Source organism: Mastacembelus armatus, chromosome 7 (genome assembly GCF_900324485.2).
Source record: "Mastacembelus armatus chromosome 7, fMasArm1.2, whole genome shotgun sequence".
NCBI lineage: Eukaryota > Metazoa > Chordata > Actinopteri > Synbranchiformes > Mastacembelidae > Mastacembelus > Mastacembelus armatus.
Window position 1 is genome coordinate 7868028 of NC_046639.1, and position 21323 is coordinate 7889350.

General features: G+C 41.7%; 1 protein-coding gene across 1 annotated transcript; it reads left to right on the forward strand.

The window, feature by feature from the left end:
• The first annotated feature begins 564 nt into the window (after positions 1-564).
• On the forward strand, positions 565-20656 carry cacna1fa (calcium channel, voltage-dependent, L type, alpha 1F subunit a). The gene is given in 47 exon segments (XM_026331624.1): positions 565-583; positions 2529-2743; positions 2904-3008; positions 4342-4481; positions 4568-4713; positions 5027-5179; positions 5280-5476; positions 5572-5675; positions 5800-5942; positions 6050-6118; positions 6199-6265; positions 6371-6397; positions 6755-6915; positions 7033-7258; positions 7444-7651; positions 7790-7910; positions 8027-8099; positions 8220-8283; positions 8369-8426; positions 8523-8619; positions 8718-8847; positions 8975-9034; positions 9138-9244; positions 9502-9589; positions 9792-9899; positions 9998-10050; positions 10149-10295; positions 10613-10814; positions 10886-11044; positions 11152-11262; positions 11359-11442; positions 12124-12144; positions 12264-12398; positions 12524-12589; positions 12735-12826; positions 13086-13245; positions 14763-14890; positions 15098-15194; positions 15288-15390; positions 15481-15582; positions 15875-15999; positions 16201-16547; positions 16621-16770; positions 17442-17869; positions 19173-19285; positions 19404-19733; positions 20215-20656. Coding segments are annotated over 47 exon segments (6246 nt in total). The 3' UTR covers positions 20422-20656.
• Positions 20657-21323: the final 667 nt, after the last annotated feature.

Genomic DNA, 21323 nt, shown 5'->3' on the forward strand with positions numbered 1-21323 from the left:
TCAATTAGGCTTCTGTCACTTTCAGTAAACCAGCCCGTCTTTTATATCCAGACACCAGTTCTTAATATTCTTAATATTAATCTCTTCTATTTAACTGTAACTTTGCAAACAAATCCCTAAGAGGCAGTTTCCCCTGAGTTTACCTCCACCTTGCCCTTAAAAGATTTCCTCTGTCATCCTTTTAAACGGCTCAACTAGTTTAATCCTGACGGCTGACCACCGAGAGTATGGGGACGCGTTTGTTTTAATATTCCTCGCCGTTAAGTGCCTGCATAGTTGAAAGCAGTTCCGGTTTTCATTTAGACTACACGCAGTCAGAAATTACCAGAAAGCGGCTTTAATTGGATTTCTCGGCTACAGGCGGGATGGTCTGGAGCCTCTCAGCTGCTCCGGCGCACTGCATGTGGATATGAAATGACAGGCTGCAGATGGTCCTTTTTTTTATAGACACTTCTCTCTTTGGGGGCTATATTTTTATAATCTGTAATCCACTGCCCATTGCAGATACCTGACAGAGTTGATGGTGCAGGTTCTGAAGTGATTTCGTGGTGTTAAACTGCGGACATGGATGGAGCAAAGAAAGGTATGGACTCCTTTACACGCCTCTGAAGTTTGGTTTGCACGAACATTGCACATTGTAGACTGCATATGCTGTAAAGCTACATGCTGAATAGAAATCCAGGCAATTGCATGTGTTGTATACAACTTTTCTGAAACAATATACAGTTCGTCATAGAGTAAACCATGAATATACTTCCATCATGTTGAGCCTTTTCATAGCAGGACAGTTAGTTTAAGCTCTTATCTGCCCAGATTTTTGGCATCCCCATTGTAGTTTTTAGTTGAGTGAGATAATGATGCACCAGCAGGGTCTTATCAACAGGTGTTCACAGGCCTGCCTGGGGATAGTGCTTGGCTAAGTGCTATACTGCCCCCAGTAAAGAAGTAGGTCACAGCTGGTCTCATAATATGAAGCCTTCAGGAGAGAATACCTGTCTGTTACTGCTACCACATGGTAAATCCTTTCCCAACTATGATGGATAATAAAATGTGTGCTAATATTAGTAAAGAAATAATTCCATGATGTAAGGAAGGAATGAACACTGTACAGTAACTGGATCTGACCACAGGGTTTCTTTCTGTCTTAGTTATTTAGGCCCGAGCAAGGACCGAGGTCCCAGCGCAGGGACTATTATAATCGCTCAATGGGCAAGGGATGAAGAAGCGTTTACAGCCTTATTTGACCCCCTGAACGTGTGTGAAAACTCACCAAAATTTGCACCCCCCTCAGAATCGCGTCACAATTTGATATTTTATGGGTTTCATAAACGACCTCAAAAGAATGGCTCTGCGGCGCCCCCGACAGAGGTCGAGATACATTGGGCCTATGGGAGGTCAAGTGACACTTTTTTCATCGTACAGTCGCAAAAACTGGCACACATCTTCTTCATGTCAGGCCAGGCAAAAAAGCTTATTGTGTCCCGGAAGTCCACCAGCTGGGGGTTTATCTCGAGGTCATTGAGTTCGTTGATTTTGCTCACCTCGTATTCTTTCGAACTCCTCCTTGGGCTTTTGACCGATCGAGCTCATTTTTGGCCAGCGTCACCTAGACCCATGGGGCTGCAAAAGTTATCCAAATTCTTTGAATAAGTATTACGGTTTTCCTTTGGCGGGCGCGGCAATTTGGCCTAGGCTTTTGGCTCGCCGCCGTTTCTTCAACTTGTAATAACTCTCACACGCATTGTCGGATTGGAATCGGACCAATTGATAAATTGTAGTCCCTGCCGCCCTGGACCCATCTGATTAAACTAAATCCAAATAGGCCATATAGCGCCCCCTGTATAACGATTTGAAAATTGCCATTCAAACCAAAGCATTTACTTTGTCAAAATTGTACCAGATTTGGCACACACATCCTTTAGGGCGTCCTGATCATAAAAGCCGATCGGACCCATGCCCTAATTTGCATGTGGTTGCCTTGGCGATGACCGGATCTCGCCATTCGTTTCCTATGGGAATTTTGCAAAATGTCCAGCTTTTGTCAGAACGGTACCAGATTTGGCACAGACCTCCGTGGGGGTCCGCTGAATGACGTGGTCTACTTGGGGAGGTGCGGTCTCCTCGGGGGAGGGGTTTTGGGGGGGCCGCCGGTTTTTGGGGGACGGTCGATTCGGAGGGCGGGGGCGCTTGGGGAGGCGTTTCGTTCGGGGAGGCCGTTCGCTTGGGGAGGCGGTTCGTTCGTGGAAGCGGTTCGGTGGGGGACGCGGTTCGCTCGCGGGGGCGGCGCGCCGGGGGAGGCGGTCCGCTCGAGGCGAGGGCCGATCATCGCCGCTTGCGGCTATATTTTTTTTTCCTTTCTTTATTTGTTTTTTGTCCCAGATGCATCTTACTAAATAATTACAGGCTCAGAATAAAGCGATTCACACCCTGAATCTTTCAATGGTCATGGCATGTCTGTGTTTTAGATACCACGTTCAAGGCGCTTTTGAACACAGAATATCGTCATTACTCCATGGTTTCTTTGACAGATGCCCGCCCTGGAGGCGATGGCAAATCAGACACCCTTGGGTCGACCGGTTCAGGCAGAAAAAGAGTTGGAGGGGCCAAGAAGGCGATGCAGGCGAACAAGTCTGCCCTCAGGGCCCCGCGAGCCCTCTGCTGCCTCACCCTCAGCAACCCCATCCGCATGGCAGCACTGGCCCTAGTGGAGTGGAAATATCCTTTCTTCTGAGACAGCTATGGTGTTTGTGCATGTTTATACAAACAGTCCTGCATACCATACAAATGTATAATGTGTGTATTAATGCTGAGGAATTCATTTTATAATGAAGGTGTGTGTGTTTTTTTTTTCCTGGAAAGAATCATTTATAGGGCCTGTTGTACCCTTGACTGTATTCCTCAAGCCCTTTGATATTTTCATTCTTCTTGCCATTTTTGCCAATTGTGTTGCCATGGGTGTTACCAAGCCATTCCCAGATGATGACTCCAATGCTACCAATCACAAACTGGTCAGTTTATGCCAGATGAATACAGTACACAGCAGCTTAAGTGCCTTTGTTTTGTTTTGTTGTTGTATGTTAAGGAGAATGTAAAAAAAACACAACTTACTGGAAACGTTTTTATTTTAACAGTACGTTTTGACAATGAGCCTTCTTCAGACTGTTCTACAGAATGTGTAAACACACAACCACAGCATATAATCACCTCACAAAAACACAATACAACTATAGATACTCAGGTAGAGTGATACATAGGCAAAGATAGTTAGATCAGCCAGTAAGATGACACATGAGGAGGTGGAGAATATCCCATAAAGCAAAAACCTCACAGATGAGTGGTTTACAGCAATACAAAAGTGGAGTTACAGCTTTAGTGGCTTATAACAAACAAAACAAACAAAAATGAGTGAGAATGTAACAGCGTTCTGGTAATTGTATTACAGGGGGAAAGGTTGTGGTGTGACCTCAGCTAGGTGGCCCTGTGAGAGAACATGACTGACTTAAAAACCAACCATCTGTCTCATCAGACCTCGCTCTTTCTCTCTCTCTCTCTCTCTTTAGTGTTTTTCTGTTAGATGCTGAATTTAATGTTAGTCAAACCGAAACAAAGCATTTGTTTTTCTGTGGCAAATTGGAGCCAATAACAGCTGTTTACAAAAACTCACATTGTTGGTAAGGTTAGTGCACTGTTCCTTACATAGTTTGCAGAGAATAAAAGTAATTACATTTTTTTTTTTGGTTTGACTGTAGGTGATTTTAGTTCAAAGTACAGCAGACACACAGATATGGGGCAGGACAGATGTTGTAGATCCCTTTTTACATTTGACAGATGAGCTAAGCCAACTGTTTAAGATACTCTTCCTTATAGCAACTTAATATTAGTTCATTTCATCAGTTTCTGGATCAGATTTTGGTGAATGCTGCTGGGATTTTTTTTTAATACCAGTCAAGCTGTATTAAAGCACATCATGCATGGATTCTTGTGGCAACAGGGGGTAAAGATCTAGTGGCAGTGATTAGAGGAATTAAGCTGAAGGTTACAGAAAAGGGATTCTGTGACAAGCTTAGGCAGTGGGTTAAGAGGTTAGAAAGCCACTGCAACCAGCCCTTAACGACAACACACGTGATTTAAACAAAGCATGAAAAAGTCATGAAGTGCCACTTCTTGGTATATGTCGTGAGAAGTGCTCAAGAGTTTTTGTTAATGCCTTTATTTTACTGGAACAGTAGCTTGACATTTTATTCAGCACTCTCTTACTTTCAGATGCACTCACAAACTTATGAAAAAGGTCATTCCAATTTTGTCTAACCATTCCTGCATCATCTTTTCTTTCGCTCTCAGGAACAAGTCGAGTACATCTTCCTCGTCATCTTCACCATCGAGACCTTCACTAAAATTCTTGCCTACGGCTTAGTCATGCACCCCAGCGCCTACATACGCAACGGATGGAACTTGCTTGATTTCATTATCGTCATCGTTGGGTATTTTGGTGCTTCATTAGCCACAATTTGCATCTATGCATGTTGGATATGGAGTAAAGTGCTGCAGCTCTATTCTGTCCGTGCAGATTATTCAGTGTAATAGCAGAGGCCATGACAGACCATAAGCCAGGGGAGGCCCATCATGCTGCAGGAAAGCCTGGAGGCCTGGACGTCAAAGCGCTCAGAGCATTCAGGGTGTTGCGACCTCTACGACTCGTATCTGGAGTGCCGAGTGCGTTGACTATAGTTGATTTTTAGAGTTTATGAGGTGTTTTTTTCATAAATATTCTTTTGCTTAAATGTGTCCTTTAGTATTTGCATGTTCTCTGTCAGGTGCCATGTACTGAATGCAGACTTTTAATAAGTACTGTATAGCAGACTGATAGCAGATGTAACTCTGACATTATGACAGCATGAGAGGGTGGAGCCCGAGGTGGGATGAAGCATTGTTTTTGGTATGGAGTGGGAGGCCGTACTTGTTTTTAACATCATTATATAATCAGTAAAAAGACCTTTGAAATAAAAGTATTTGTTTCTCTCATCAGGTTTACAAATTGTATTGAACTCCATCATGAAAGCCATGGTCCCCCTACTGCACATCGGTATGCTGGTCATGTTTGTCATCATCATCTACGCTATTATTGGCTTGGAGCTCTTTATTGGCAGGATGCACAAGACGTGCTACTCCATCAGCACAGGTCACTGCTCTCCAAACTTAGAAATCTTTTATGCACTGCCCGTATTTGATAGATGAGTGGGCTCACTCTCTGTTTTTGTTTCTGCTCTTTCCTGCTCTAGGTCTCAATGTAGAGGACGACCCCTCGCCCTGTGCGTTTGCTGGGAACGGGCGCTTTTGTGAAGGCAATGGGACTGAGTGTAGGGGCAAGTGGGAGGGCCCCAACGGTGGGATCACAAACTTCGATAACATTTTTTTTGCCATGCTGACTGTTTTCCAGTGCATCACCATGGAGGGTTGGACAGATGTACTTTACTGGGTACAGATGCATGCTCCGGCATCCCCCAGAGTTCACGTACTTACATTTGTTTTTGTTTTTTTAGCCACATTTTATCTGTCTGTCTCTTTGCATAGATGAATGATGCCATTGGCTATGAGATTCCATGGATTTACTTTGTTTCTCTGGTCATCTTTGGATCATTCTTCATTATCAACCTTGTACTGGGTGTGTTGAGCGGGTGGGTAGTGTTGCATTACAGGTCTTCTGTGCAACATATTACGTTATCAGGAACTGAACCCCATACATTTCTCTTTCATGCTGTTCTAAGTTTCCTAAGTTTGTTCATGCGTGTATGTGCATAGAGAGTTCTCCAAGGAAAGAGAGAAGGCTGTGGCGCGTGGTGAGCTGCAGAAAGCACAGGAGAGTAAACAGATGGAGGAAGACATGATTGGCTACATGGACTGGCTCATAGAGGCCGAAGATGTGGATGAAGAAGGAAACAAACGTTGGTTTAATGCACATTAAAATTGGCTTACACACAGTCAGACTTAAAACATCAACATTTCTTAGCCTCACACGTTCACATAATCTACCTGTGTTTGTCCCCAAAAGGCGCTGCGATTGCAAAGAAAAAGATGATGAAGAAGTTCGGCTGGTACAAACGCAGTGAGGATGGGGGAGGTATGTCGGCCATCACCATCTGTTACTATGTTTGTTTCACTCGCTGCTTTCTAACAACCAATACTTGTTTCTGTGTTTAGCAGAGTCAGACTCGGATGATGACATAGCATACCTCGATGATGACAGTGGCTGTTGTGCCTCTCTCATGTAAGGCAAAGGAGAAATAATATATAATTATAATAATACTAATATAATACAGCTCATGTTTGGCACTCCAGAAGTCATAGATCTCTGTTTTTCTTTATTTCTTAGGGCAAAGATGATGGCCAACAGCTTCTGGTAAGATTTTTAATTTAACACAGTGTATATAAAGCATTTATGTGATGAGCATGAGCTTTCACGAAGATAGTTTATGCTCCCAGTTGAGGTCTAATAACATGTTATTGTTTGTATCGTTCAGGTTTGGCAGTGTTACTGCTTATGTAGTGTAATGATATGTTACCCAGTGATATATCTACTGTGGTTTGCATTATCTTTATCCTAAGTGACAGCACATCTCGACTAGTCTAATTAAAGTTTGATACTCATGGTGCATTAATTGTTTGAGTGTAAATATAACTGTGAAATGAATCAAGTGCAACAGTTGTAATTATTAAGAATTGTATATTCAGAATACTATGTCAATTCTCTCTTTAGTGACCAGCTGTGCCAGCTCAATCATACCTTTAGGAAAAATTGCCGCGTGGCCGTCAAGACCACAAACTTCTACTGGCTGGTGCTTCTGCTGGTGTTTCTCAACACTGTGGCTAGTGCCTCTGAGCATTATGGGCAGCCAAAGTGGCTCACAGAAATGCAAGGTTAAGAGTACACCCCGCATTTTAATCTTAAACCAGTTTTTTTTGTCCTGACCTCTGGTCATGTGCATGGTGCCATTCAGAAAAACAATTTTACATATGCTTATGTTTCTTTATTAGAGCGTGCCAACAAGATCCTGCTGCTGCTGTTCACTCTGGAGATGTTGATGAAGATGTACGCCTTTGGTCTGCAGATATATTTCATGGCGCTTTTCAACCGTTTTGATTGCTTTGTGGTGTGCGGCGGCATCCTCGAGACGCTGCTCGTGGAGATTGATGTCATCCCCCCCATCGGCATCTCTGTGCTTCGCTGCATCCGACTGCTCAGGATATTTAAGATGACTCGGTAATTGATACCAACGCTCTTGAAAGACAGATGGGAGAGTTTAGTGGGAAGACATCTGGAGCATTACAGATGGCAGCATTATGGCAGGAGTAGGAGAACATATAAAATCATGGCCTTATATTAGATTCATCTTATCTGCATGTCCTGGTGTGTCTAAGTGCTTTCTTTGATTTTGTCATTTCTAGACACTGGGCTGCCTTGTCTGACTTGGTCAATTCACTGCTCAACTCTATGAAAGCCATCTGCTCTCTTCTGCTCCTGCTCTTCCTCTTCCTCATCATCTTCGCCTTGCTGGGTATGCAGTTGTTCGGAGGTAAATTCAACTTTGACGAAACCCAAATGAAGAGAAGCACCTTTGACTCATTCCCTCAGGCTCTTCTCACTTGTTTCCAGGTGATTCCACTGTATCTTATATGCTACTGTCTTTAACTTTTCAGTGATTCTGTGTATTGTGGTAACAATCACAGCTCTCTCACTCTGTCAGTGTACGTGTCCCTCTTTTCTATCCTCTCTAATGGCCTTTGTTGGCAGATCCTCACTGGAGAGGACTGGAATGCTGTGATGTATGATGGCATTATGGCCTACGGTGGGCCAGTCTTCCCCAACATGGTGGTCTGCATTTACTTTGTCATCCTCTTTGTCTGTGGTAACTGTATCCTTTTCTATGAGATGGTCAACATAGCAACAATGTTTGTGCACTTATTTCTGACCCTATTGCACTCTTTTATTCCCAATGGGACAAATCAGACTTCTTAATTCTGTGATCAGACATCCTGCTCAATGTCTTCTTGGCTATCGCTGTGGACAACTTAGCAGGAGGTGGCGGAAAGAAAAAAGTCGAGTAAGTTTGGCATAAGAAAAGGTGACAGTGAGGCGTGGTATCAGATCAGTAATTTCCTCCTGCATAATACAGATCTGTCTAAGGTCCATGGTAATATTTTCCTGCCATTTGTTTTTTCAGAGAGAAAAAGGAAGAGGAAGAAGAGTGGGATGAGGATGAAGAGAAAGAGGATGAAGATGCAGGGGTAGATAATCATTTCATCTCCATTTTCGCACAGTGTGATCAAACGTGAGATGCCAAATGTAGAATAGCATGTGTTTTGTTTATAGAATGAAGAGGATGACTGGGGGGAAAACGAGGAGCTGAGGGCCATTGAAGGACTGGAGGGTGAGTGTTAAAGTTAAATTGTGTGGCCATGCAGGAGAAACACTGGGCATGCTGAATAAAAAGATATTAAACCTTTTCTGTTCTCTTTTATTGTAGGAGTTGCTCCATTAAAGCCAGAGTTCTCAGGGCCTAAAGAGAAGATCGTGCCAATCCCTGATGGAAGCTCCTTCTTCATTCTTGGAAAGAAAAACTGGTATAAATCTGAGAATAGACTGTACTTGTGCAATATGCTGTAACACCAAGGCATTGCTAAAATATTGCTGCTTTCCTTTATTTCCTTCCCATTCTCAGTTTGCGAGTCGCCTGTCACAACCTCATCCATCACCCCTACTTCACCAACTTCATCCTCATCTTCATCATCCTCAGTAGTATCTCCCTGGCTGCTGAGGATCCAATCAAATCCCACTCATTCAGGAACATAGTAAGCCCACATCATCGTGTCATCTGCATTTCCTCAGCAGACTGTCATATCTAATTCATGACCACCTGCTCACCATCACCATCATGCTAAGAAAGCGAACACTGACAGTGGTTTCTGCTTTCCTCAGGTGCTCGGTTATGCTGATTATGTGTTTACGTCGGTTTTCACAGTGGAGATCATACTAAAGGTAATGTTAAAGTGGCTAAAATTGACAATGCGGTGGTGGGAACATGGTGTAATCTACCACAGGTATAGTTTCTAACTTGCTTCCTTTCCTTTCTCATGTCTAGATGACAGTCTATGGGGCCTTCCTGCACACCGGCTCCTTTTGCAGAAATGCCTTCAACCTCCTTGATCTGCTGGTTGTTAGTGTGTCGCTTACGTCCTTTTTTCTGCAGTGAGTAGATCACTAGCTACCACAAGCTGAACACATCTGACAAAATAAATACGAGTTGCGATTGTGTCACTGGAGATGATGCCTCATTATAGCACAGAGGTTTAAGGGTTGCGCTTTTCAGGGTTCAGTTAAAGGAAGTGTTTTAAGTTTTCTAACATTCATTTGTTGTTTGTCTGCTCTCATTTTTGCCCATTATTGATACTTATTAGTTATTTAGTGTTTTTGTTTCTACTTCTCTAAAACCTTGTTGCTTCCAGTTCAAGTGCAATTTCTGTGGTGAAGATACTTCGAGTGTTGCGTGTGCTCAGGCCTCTTCGAGCCATTAACAGAGCAAAGGGACTAAAGGTAAATTCTTTTTCTTTTTCTTTTTAGGTATCTTTAAATGATACCTTAAGTAAATTATTACTATCAGTCATTGTGTTATAGTGGAGATATTGCTGTTTTTCTGATCACACAGTGTATATTTGGTTTTTGTTAAAGGTATACAAATTATAGTTATTTGCTACTTAAAGTTAACTCAAGGTTTTTATTGTTTGTGTGTTCACAGAATGTGGTGCAGTGTGTGTTTGTTGCAATCCGCACCATTGGAAACATCTTGATTGTCACAACACTGCTTCAGTTTATGTTTGCATGTATCGGAGTGCAGCTGTTCAAGGTGCATGTTCATGTGTTATTGTCTTAAAGACAGAGTGTAAAAGGCAGGTGGCTGGTGAATTATTTTAATAGTGTAACTTTCTGAGTTTTGTGTTACAGGGCAGGTTCTACAGCTGCACAGATGAAGCCAAACACACTCCAGAGGAGTGCAAGTTGGTTTTCTGTTTAATTCCTCACACAGTATAAAACATTTCACACTCTCTTAACATCCCGTTCATGTCATAAAATGCGTGTATGTGTTTGATTTTAGGGGAACATTTGTGGTCTATAAAGATGGGGACATGAACCACCCCATGGTGAGAGAGAGGATTTGGGAAAACAGTGATTTCAACTTTGACAATGTGCTGATGGGCATGCTGGCTTTATTCACTGTATCGACATTTGAAGGCTGGCCACAGTGAGTAGCAGCTTTACAGCTTAACAACTGGAATGGTTAAGGCTTGCATTATTTTACAATTTTTTGTTGTCAATAACTTGAAATTTAAAACAACAGTCTTTAGTCTGTCTCTTAATATGGTGGCACTCAGCCCTAAATCCACTGGTTCCTATAAACAGGTCACAGATATTTAATTTAATGCAGTTAAAGGCTAATTCATTTCCTAAAACAGCTGGGCTTTGCAATTTTTAGTAAAAGTTAGCAAACGTGTTTGTTAGGGAGTACTTTTAGTTGCAGGGTAATCCACATTTCCTCCTCCTTGTGTTTTTTGTACAAAGGCTCCTTTACCGGGCCGTTGATGCCAATGCCATAAACCGAGGACCCATTTACAACTACAGAGTCGAAATCTCCATCTTTTTCATCATCTACATCATCATCATCGCCTTCTTCATGATGAACATTTTTGTGGGTTTTGTCATCATCACATTTCGAGAACAAGGAGAGGCTGAGTTCAAAAACTGTGAACTCAACAAAAACCAGGTAAGATTCAACTCATGATGCAGCCAATACATTGTCCCCAGGTGAATAACAGCCTCTCTGTCTTTTTCCAGCGTCAGTGTGTGTACTATGCACTGAAAGCTCAACCTATAAAGATTTATATTCCCAAAAACCCATCCCAGCTCAAATTCTGGAAGATTATCAACTCCAGCCAGTTTGAATACATCATGTTTGTCCTCATTCTGGGAAACACTCTGACTCTGGCTATTCAGGTATCACTTCACACAAATCTCTCCAAAGAAACAGAAATATAGTGTGATATATAACATATTTGCTTCAGTGGTGTGATGTGATTGTGTTATTTCACTCCCTCTCTCAGCATTATGAACAGTCTAAACTATTCACCTCCATCATGGATATCCTCAACATGATCTTCACTGTGGTTTTCACCATAGAAATGATTATCAAGTTACTGGCGCTGCGGGCTCATGTGAGGTTTCCTTCTTTTTACCTTTCAAACTAATATTCTCACCATCTGTCACCAGTGTGTCGCTGACTCTCCATTTTCCTGCTCCTTCCTCTGCAGCACTATTTCATCGACCCTTGGAATTCATTTGATGCTTTGATTGTTGTGGGGAGTGTGCTGGATATTGCAGTCTCTGAGTTTAGCGTAAGTTTGTTTACACTCTGGTTTCCATTCGCTATAAAGGACAGGCTTGCATATTTAATGGACAAACATATTTTATATATTTCACACAGTTTCTTCTACTGCTTTATTCTTTAAGGTTGACTTTTCCTTACATTACTTTCTCATATTAGTCCAGAAAAAAAACATTTAAAAATCATAGAAATCTGAAACTGAGAATTAATCCAGAAATGACCCCAGGTAAATTCAAAATGAGAACATTTGATTATTACTGCCACCAAGGCCATAAAAGACACAGTAGTCGTATTAGCTCTCAGCGTATATGAGTTGTTTATCAACCAACTTAAGGATTGTGGGTGAGTTATATGCCAATTCTAGTAATATTAGACTCAATATATTACTGCTTTTAGACAAACAAACAAAAATAAGACAACTTTAAAATGGTGTTGCTGTAAATATAACTGAATAGTTGGTGGGGAAATCACGACCTCAAAAATTTTAAAATCTTGACTACAAACCTGACTGCCATTGACATTAAAGAATCAACAATGTGTTGAGATGATAATTTGCTTGTTGTTTACTGAAATGGTTTCTGGACTGATGTTTTAATCTGAAAACTAAACCATTCAAGGCTGATGCTGATGGCTTCATAACCTCTTTGCTCCTACATGCCATCTCATCCTGCTGTGAAACATTGATATCCAGGGGGGAGGCGGCCATGGCGAGGTGAGACCTGGTCACACACACTGGAGCTTCAATTGCATTTTAGATGTTCAGTTTCTTCAAGACAGATAAGATAAGACATCTGCATCTAACAACTTTTTTTATGCCAATGTGTTTTTTAGGGTGGTGGTAAAGGAGAAAGTGGAAAAGTGTCCATCACATTCTTCCGATTATTCAGAGTCCTGAGGTTGGTCAAGCTGCTCAGCAAAGGAGAGGGCATTCGAACTCTTCTCTGGACTTTTGTCAAGTCCCTCCAAGTCAGTATATTACAGAGCAAATAATCAAAACAATGATAAGTAATTAAAATAATGATAAGTAATCAAATAAAAGGGTGATTTCTGAGTATTTTCGTGACTTGTACTCTTGACCTTTATGTGCTCAGGCCCTGCCTTATGTTGGTCTGCTCATTGCCATGATCTTTTTCATCTATGCTGTGATTGGCATGCAGGTGAGTCGTCATGGACTTCTATCAACTCAAAACCAAAAATTGTTTTATTCAAACCAACTAAAATGAATTTCCTCCCACTTTAAGATCAGTCAAATTCATCCTGTAGTTCCAACTGTATGTCACCAAGCTTTCTGCTCTCCTTTAGACATTTGGGAAAGTGGCCATTGATGACAACACGCACATCAACAGAAACTGCAACTTCCAGACTTTCTTCATGGCTGTTCTGGTGCTCTTCAGGTGGGCCATTTTAGCTTCAAATTCTGAGTAGTGCTGATAATTGTTCCTCAAATATCACCTGTTTTTTTTTTATTTAGCTTTTTGTAACCAAGTCCAGGTTATGCCCCAACACAAAATTTCCTATTTCCTCCATTATTCAGGGTAAAATCAAAATAATGTAATTATACTCCTTTAAAGGAAGCTTTTAAAAAATATTAGGATATTAATAACTGAAATCAAAGACAAATAACACTTCTACTTTGTCTCTGTGCCCTTGTAGGTGTGCCACTGGAGAACAGTGGCAGGAGATTATGTTAGCAGCTCTGCCAGGCAGACGCTGTGACCCAGAAGCCGACACTGAACCCGGTGAAGAGTTCACCTGCGGTAGCAATTTGTCCTACATCTACTTCATCAGCTTCTTCATGCTCTGTGCTTACCTGGTGGGCAAAACTCAGAAGGATTAAGAATTGCTTCAATTTGTCTTTTAATAGTTCAATTCGCAGATCATTCATAGTAAAACACTTTACTTCATTGATATAACCTAAAAGTACAGCATCCTGTCTGAATTCAATTTAGAAATAATTCATTCTGACATGTGTTTTCCTGTGAGGCATGGGGGAATAGAAATCAGATGAATGTGGAGAGGATAGTATTACAAAAGCAGTGTAGTAGTAGTTTTAAAAGCTCACCGTCTTCTCAGGTTCCCAGCTCCTCAGATTACTCCCAGTGCTGTGGATTTTATTAATCCAGACAGCCAATCCAAATCAGAAAATCCTGATTAAAAAGGTGCAAACATTTCTGAGGCCTCAGTGCTATTTTAAGATATTAAACAGGTTACAAGAAAGGGACTTTAAATTTATGCGTGAAAAGAACAGAATCTTGTGTGAAGTATTAAAACCAATCTGTGAAGCAAAAAAAAAAAAGCAAAATACAGTAGAGAGTGTTACAAATTACCTCCTTGAACTTTTCAGCAATTCCAATTAGTAATTTTGTGTGGAGCTGATAAACATAATTCACTTAAAATGTAAACCAGTTGCGTAGCGCAGTGGATGAGTGTTTAGCCCTGGTGCCTCACAACAAGAAGTTTCCTGTTTCAAAACCCTGCAGGTCCTTCCCTGTGTAGAGTTTGCATGTTCTCCCTGTGCTTGCGTGGGTTTACTCCGGACACACCGGTTTCCTCCCACAATCCAAAAACATGTATGTCAGGTTGATTGGTGTCTCTAAATTGCCCATAGTGAGTGAGTGTGTGTGGTTGCTTGTCTCTATGTGACCCTGATGGACTGGTGACCTGTCCAGGGTGTACCCCTGTCTTTCACCCAAAGAGAGCTGGCATCCCTGGGACCCTAAATAGGATTAAGTGGGTATAGATAATGGATGGATGTATGCATATAAACTAGTTCCACCTAGATTCTACTTTGTAATGTCATCTAAAATCCATTTGCACAGAGGCAAATATTGAATATAGAATATTTTAATCCACGCAAACTAAAATTGTACATTTTCCACCTTTTAAGCACCAGACCCAAAATAGACCTCACATATGCAATGCTCTCCATACATTTTAAAATGTCAACATGAGACCTTTAATCTCCTCCTTGGCTGGTCCCTATTCTTGGTCTTAGTGGTTCCTTGTTGCTTGCAGCCTGATTTACAGCCTGTGTCATCTTGCTTTTCCCTCTGTGGTTTCTCCTCTGTGACCTTTAGCATAAACCCACTGAGATGCTCCCAGTGGCTAAAATAGACCCAGACCTCTGTGTCCTGCTGTTGATACAGTATTTTAACTCACAGGATTCTGGGGTATATTATAATGATCAACCATCACTAACCTTTTTTTGAAGTAGTTCTAAGGGTCTTTTTTGTGTAAACTTTCTTAAGAAAAATTCACAATTCATAATGATTGTACTTAGGTCAGTTGTCAGATCTCAGCTGTTATTGTGTTTCTGCTCGTCTCTGGCAGATCATCAACTTGTTCATCGCTGTCATCATGGACAACTTTGAATACCTGACACGAGACTGGACTGTGCTGGGTACTCACCACCTGGACGAGTTCAAGCGAGTTTGGTCTGACTACGATCCAGAGGCCACGTATGAGTCATTCTTTTCTTTCATCCTCTGCTGCCTTTGCTGATCTCCACTGTCTTCATTCCCTCTCACAGTTTAGAAAAAAAAAACTATACATACATCACATGCACATGCAGGTATATTGGCTATCATCATAGATTAAAGGGGAAGTGTGCAGACATTACCCCTCTCACCAAAATATCTGTGTTCTGTGTTTGTCTGCTAATGTAGTGGTCGCATAAAGCACATCGATGTAGTCACAATGCTGCGGAGGATTCAGCCGCCTCTCGGTTTTGGAAAACTTTGTCCTCATCGTGTTGCTTGCAAGGTAAATCATGAATGTTCATTGCTTCACAGAAGTTTTTAGGAGCAGGAATAGGGAAATGTAGTTCACGCCTTCAGCCTCATCTTGTCCTCCCAGAGACTAGTTGATATGAACGTCCCACTGCACCCAGATGGGACAGTCACCTTCAATGCTACTCTTTTTGCACTTGTGCGAACTTCACTCAAGATCAAGACTGAAGGTTAGACCTCCAACACATGAAAACACAGCATCTCAGTCACACTCGATGAGACCGTGCTGTTTTCCTTAAAGGGTCTGTTGTCCCCCTCAGGCCCCATCGACCAGCAGAACGAAGAGTTGAAGCTGATTATTAAGAAGCTCTGGAAGCGCACAAAGCCCAAGCTCATTGATGAAGTTATTCCTCCCCCTAGAGGTATACCAAAAAATTACATAGCTGCCAGCCATGATAAAAAAGTAAAGTACACAAAAATCACTGCACATATTTAGTGAAATGTTGACCATTAGTGGCACATATAGCTTGTGAATCATCCTTGCATTAGATAATCATCAGTTTGCAAAAATATATTTTAGTGCCTGAAGATTTTAAGACATAAGACATATAAGTAATTGTCCGTATTGCTGCTGTAGGTTTTATTTAGTTCTTTTCCCCAGTAGCTCTCACAGTAGCAGTAGTCTATTTCTCACACTTTCTTTTTCTTTCCCAGGGGATGAGGTGACCTGTGGGAAGTTTTATGCCAGCTTCTTGATTCAGGACTATTTTAAAAAGTTTCGCAAAAGAAAAGAGAGGGAGAGGAAATCCAAAAAGAAGGACAAGGCAGCTTCTTTACAGGTGACCGAAACTGAGTTCAGCACCTGCATCATTGTGCCAAGTGAAGCTCAAACATCCAAAGTACAATAAGCAAAACACACTTTTGAGGAGAGAGAATTTTGTTGTTGATACTCAGATATGTGCTACACATGCATCATTAACTCTTAAAGTGCTTAGTGTAAGATAGTTTTATCTTTCTATTTGTGTCTTTGTGACGGTTAGCAAGGGCTGCGGACGCTGCAGGACCTGGCTCCAGAGATGCGTCTGGCAATGGCCTGTGACCTGGAAGACGAGGAGGGTGCAGATGGAGAGATGACGGGTGATGAGGTATTCGACAGTGAGCGTGGAACATCAGCCACAACCACCCCCGCCAGCACGCCAATGCCGCCCATGGACACGCTGGTAGAGCAGACGACAGTTATAGTCGAACCGGAGCCTAAGATAGCCAATAGGGGTGTGATCACAGAGCCAGTGGTGGGCCTGCAGGAGCACGAGAGACCAGGATCAGAGCTGGCAGGTGTCAGTGTTGTAACAGAGCAGCCTGTGAGGTCCGAACCACTGCCCATCAGGTAAATTAACACACTCAAGCTGTAATTTGTTTGCTTGAAATTGTCTTGTAACCTACCTTTTCTCTGCCAACAGGATGGACTCCATCAGTGAGTTGCCTCCTCCTCCCCCAGAGATAGAGGGTGGAGTAGAGGTTGTAGCTGAAGAATCAGTTGTTGCAGCTACAGCTGGATCAGCTGAGCAGGTTTATAATAGTGATGCTGCAAGTCAAGCATCAGTAGACAGGTAAGAACCACACAAACCACAGAAATACTGCACAATATATATATATATATATATATATATCCCCCAATGCACAATATATACATATATATATATTGTTTATACATTTATATACTGTATATACACTGTAAAGAATTAATAATTTATGTGATGATGTTTTCCAGAGTTAGAGGGGAAGACTGATAGCTCTCTCATGTCTGTCTCTGAAGTTTACAGTAGCTTAGAAATACTAGAAACAGAGAAAGAGCTCTGTCCAAGAGTAAAAATAGCCTGCCAGAACCTCTTAAACTCATTAATTACCATTTTATATTTTGATCAGTTACTCCACACAACAAGCTTAAACAACAACAAGCTGTGTGGGGAACTATTTCTTGCCTGGCAGCTTCAGGGTGACAAGAAGACTCCACAAACTGACTGCTCCCTGCCAAGAAATAGTCCCCCACACAAACCCACTATAAACCACAGCAGTCAGTTTAACAAAAAATTTAATAATTTTTATATAATAATTTTTCCGTTCTTAATTCTAAACCAAGCTAACCATTTCCTGGCTCATGCTTTACATTTAAAAGATAGATGTGGGAGTGGCATCAATATTTTCATCTATCTCTCTGAAAAAATGCTTTGCTGACCTGTTCTTTTCAACGTCATAACTCGTTTTGATATGGATATTATAGGTATGTGTATCCAGAAGCTGTTTCTCCTGTGCCAACTGAGTCCGGCTACAATGGACAGAGTCTTGAAAGAGCTCGGGGCATTGGGGAGATACCTTATGATACTCTAGACCCCACCAGCTTTGTTGGTTACAGTAACAGCACTATGAATGTGGAGAGTGTTACTGCAAGCCCCACTCCTTATACCATGAATGAATGTGGGAATGGATACACAGGCTACAATGAGAACAGCAGCATCATCAGTGGCAATGGTAATGGAAGTACACTGAATGGCTGCAATGAAAATGGAAACACTGGGAATGGTTACACTGGCAATGGTTACACTGGCAATGATTACATTGGGAATGGCTACACCGGTAATGGTTACACTGGAAATGAGAACGGTGGCACACAGTATGTCAGGAGACGGCTCCTTCCTGCCATACCGAAAGGTAAGAAACTTCATTTAGTTTTGACTTCTTGTCTACTTTTTCACTAGAAGAAGATGTTGGCTATGTATTTCTGTACACTGCCTGCTGTACATTACATGTATGTAATTTTAATAACTGACATGACACTAAGACGTGTGTTGACCTCAACAGAAAAAACTATTCTGATAATCGATTCATTGTTTAGGTCATACTTCATGTGAAATCCCAAACATCCCAAACATTTTATACTGCTTGTTCCTGCTATTCAGGGTCACAGTGGGGCTGTAGCCAATCCCAGCTGACTCTGCTTGAGGTACACCCTGGACAGATCGCCAGTCTATCACAGGCTGGCACATAAACATAGACAAACACTCACACCCACATTTACAACAACAGGAATTTAACTCCAGTCAACCATTAACCAAACCTCAACCTGCATGTGTCTGGACTGTGGGAGGAAGCCAGAGTACACAGAGAAAACCCACACAGGAACAGGGAGACCATACAAAGTCCACACAGAAAGGCCCGAGGTTGATTTAAACCCAGAAACTTGCTGTGAGGCAACACTGCTAACCACCCCACCACCCAGTAGCTGCATTATAGGTAATATATACTACCTTTGAGCATCTTTGGGACTGCTGTTCAGACAAATAATGGTCATTTTCACTGCTTTTTGATGGTTCATAGAAGATTATTTGATATATATCACAAATTTATCTAGTAATAGTAATAGAAAAGAGTCATTTCTGTCCCATCACAGAATGCGTTTAAGGTCAGTGTATGTTATTTATTGAAAATCATCTGTCTTTAATAAGAGCAGTTTGTTTCTCTGGAAAAAAATATGCACAGGAGTGATGATGTGGAGTTTTACTACAAGGCTGGAACAGGAACAGATGCTGCTTTGTGTTAGCTTGAATGACTGCAGATCTGTTTGTGGCTGTATGACACTAAAGCATTATATTAGCTGAAATGATGAGGACTTTAAAAAACAACCTAACACTCTTTGTATTGACTTTGTATTGAAATAATGCTTGCATGGCTTTAGAGACGTCCTTTCCTCTGATTCTTAATGTGAAGCGTCCAACCATATATATAAAAGATTGTGTCAGTCTATAACAGACTTCTGTGAAGGATGCGCTCGTGTTTCCTAGGTTATAGGTCCTCCAGGCAGCCTGCTTGCTCCTCAGAGCAGAAATAAGAGTTCTGGGACATCCTTCATAAAGGTGGACCAGGACAACCGCCGGGTTCCTGAGGAACAATCTCATAACTGGGAAACACCGTGAACTGTGGCCAGTTTTTAACTCTTCCTTGCTTGTTGCTCCAGGTCGTAAGCCTGCCTTTAACTTCCAGTGTCTGAGGCCACAGAGCAGTGTGGACGACCTCCCTGTACCAGGAAACCACCGTGGGAACAGTTCCCTATCCAGATCCCGTCTCCAGGTAAAACAAGGGCATTTACATGTATGCGCACACACACAAACTCTCTCAACATGTTTAAACTTTGACAGTATCTCCTCTTTTTCATTGGTCTTGTCCTGCTCTTGCTCCCCTTTATCAGACCCAGCACAGCCTGGACTCCCGGCCCAGCAGTGTGTCCTCGATGTCATCTGCCTCCTGGGCAAACACAACAGCAGCTGGCACCACTCCTGTTCCAGGAATAATCGCCCCCTCTGCGCACCGGGGCAAGCTCATCTACACCCCTATGATCCTGGTGGACGAAGTCACTGGCACAACCCAGCCGCTGTGGAGAGACGGCTCAGCCAGCCTCCCTGCAGGAAGCCGTCCAGGCTGGTACCCCGGTCAGAAGAGGACCTTCACCAGTGTGAGGATGCCACTGGGTAACCAGAGCTTTGTAGACAAAGGCAGTGCAGACAGTCTGGTTGAGTCGGTGAGTAATTATGGAGCTGCTGATTTTTGTAGATAAGAAAACATGTCCTGTGGCAATTACCAGCATGTACAACTTATAGAACTTTAAATTACTCTCATCCATCTAGCAGTCAAAATGGGGTTTTCAAGCCAAAACGGAAACCTGATACAAATGTGTTGTATTAAAGGATAGAGTCTCAGACTATTCTGTCTTAAAACTGTAGACAATAGAGGAAATTTTATAGAATAAACATTGCAAGTTACTTTGGAAGGAATGCTTGTTAGTGTCAGATATTTAATTCAAAGAGAGGCAGAGCAGAAACCGGGGAAACAGAGATAGAAGATTCCTGTGACAAATATTGGCAGTCGGACTCAAATTGTTTTGTGCGTTATGCTCGATACGTTCTGAATATCTGCTGAGTATGTTTTTATGAAAGAGAATGTCTAAAAACAAAATTGACTCTTACACAGCTGTTTGTTTTCCCCTTTCTCTCCAACATAAGATCTTGATCTCCGAGGGCCTTGGTGTCTATGCCAGGGACCCAAAGTTTGTGAACTTTGCCAAGCGGGAGATTGCTGAAGCCTGTAACATGAGCCTGGATGAAATGGAGAGCACTGCTGCTGACCTGATAGCTCGCGGAGCTAGTCAATCAGTGTCTCGCTTTGAGGATGATCTGGCCGATGAAATGAACTGTGTGATTTCTTACTGAGATCAGCAAAAGTGAAATGAGAATGCATGAGAATGTGAAATATGACATCTGTACAAAAAAGTCTTTCATATGGTGTGTGTTTATATCTGCTGAGGAGAAAAAAAATGTAGCACGGTACAAGGGAGAATCTGAGAACATGCTTATACATTGTTTGTCTCAGATTTTGAAACACAAAACATTTTGTTGGTTATGATGTGCTTTTGTTTGTGAATGCCAAAACACACACACACACACACACACACACATTTATTTTAAGAGCATGTGTCAGTATGTGGCAAGACTCAGTAAGGGCTCCTGTGAACACTGTGCCTGCAGTGTTGTGCAGAATGACCTGATGAATATAAGAGCAAATTGTGTCTTTTATGACAAGGGACCATTTTTTAACCACATGTTCATTTTCCACTGTACTTGAATTGTTGTCACTTTATACGTTTGTGTGTTCAGTTGTGGTCACGGCATATAAACTGTAAAATTAGATTATGTTAACATATCAATAAAATGTTTATATTTTGTTACACAGATGAAGAGATTCAGTTCAGGAGTGCAGCGTTCAGGTTCATTTTTTGAAGTATTTAAGTATACTCACTGTCCCCTAAAGTGAAACATCCTAACTCATAGCAAAAAGGAATAAATACAAATAAGTTTTGGAATTTTTGTGAAGCTGTCAAATATAGGGGGCTATCCAATGTGCACAAATAAAACATCTTTTCTCAAATATATGTTTTGTTTTTCTTATATTATTCTCGTGTAGTAATACCATACCATTCTAAACGATGTACTGTAGCTGAAAGGCATCTTACTTTTTGTTAATTTTGCTCACAGCAAAAATCACAGCAGAAAACAAAAGCCTGAATTATATAATCTGCTATTAACAGACCGGCAGATGGGCAACATCTGGGTCT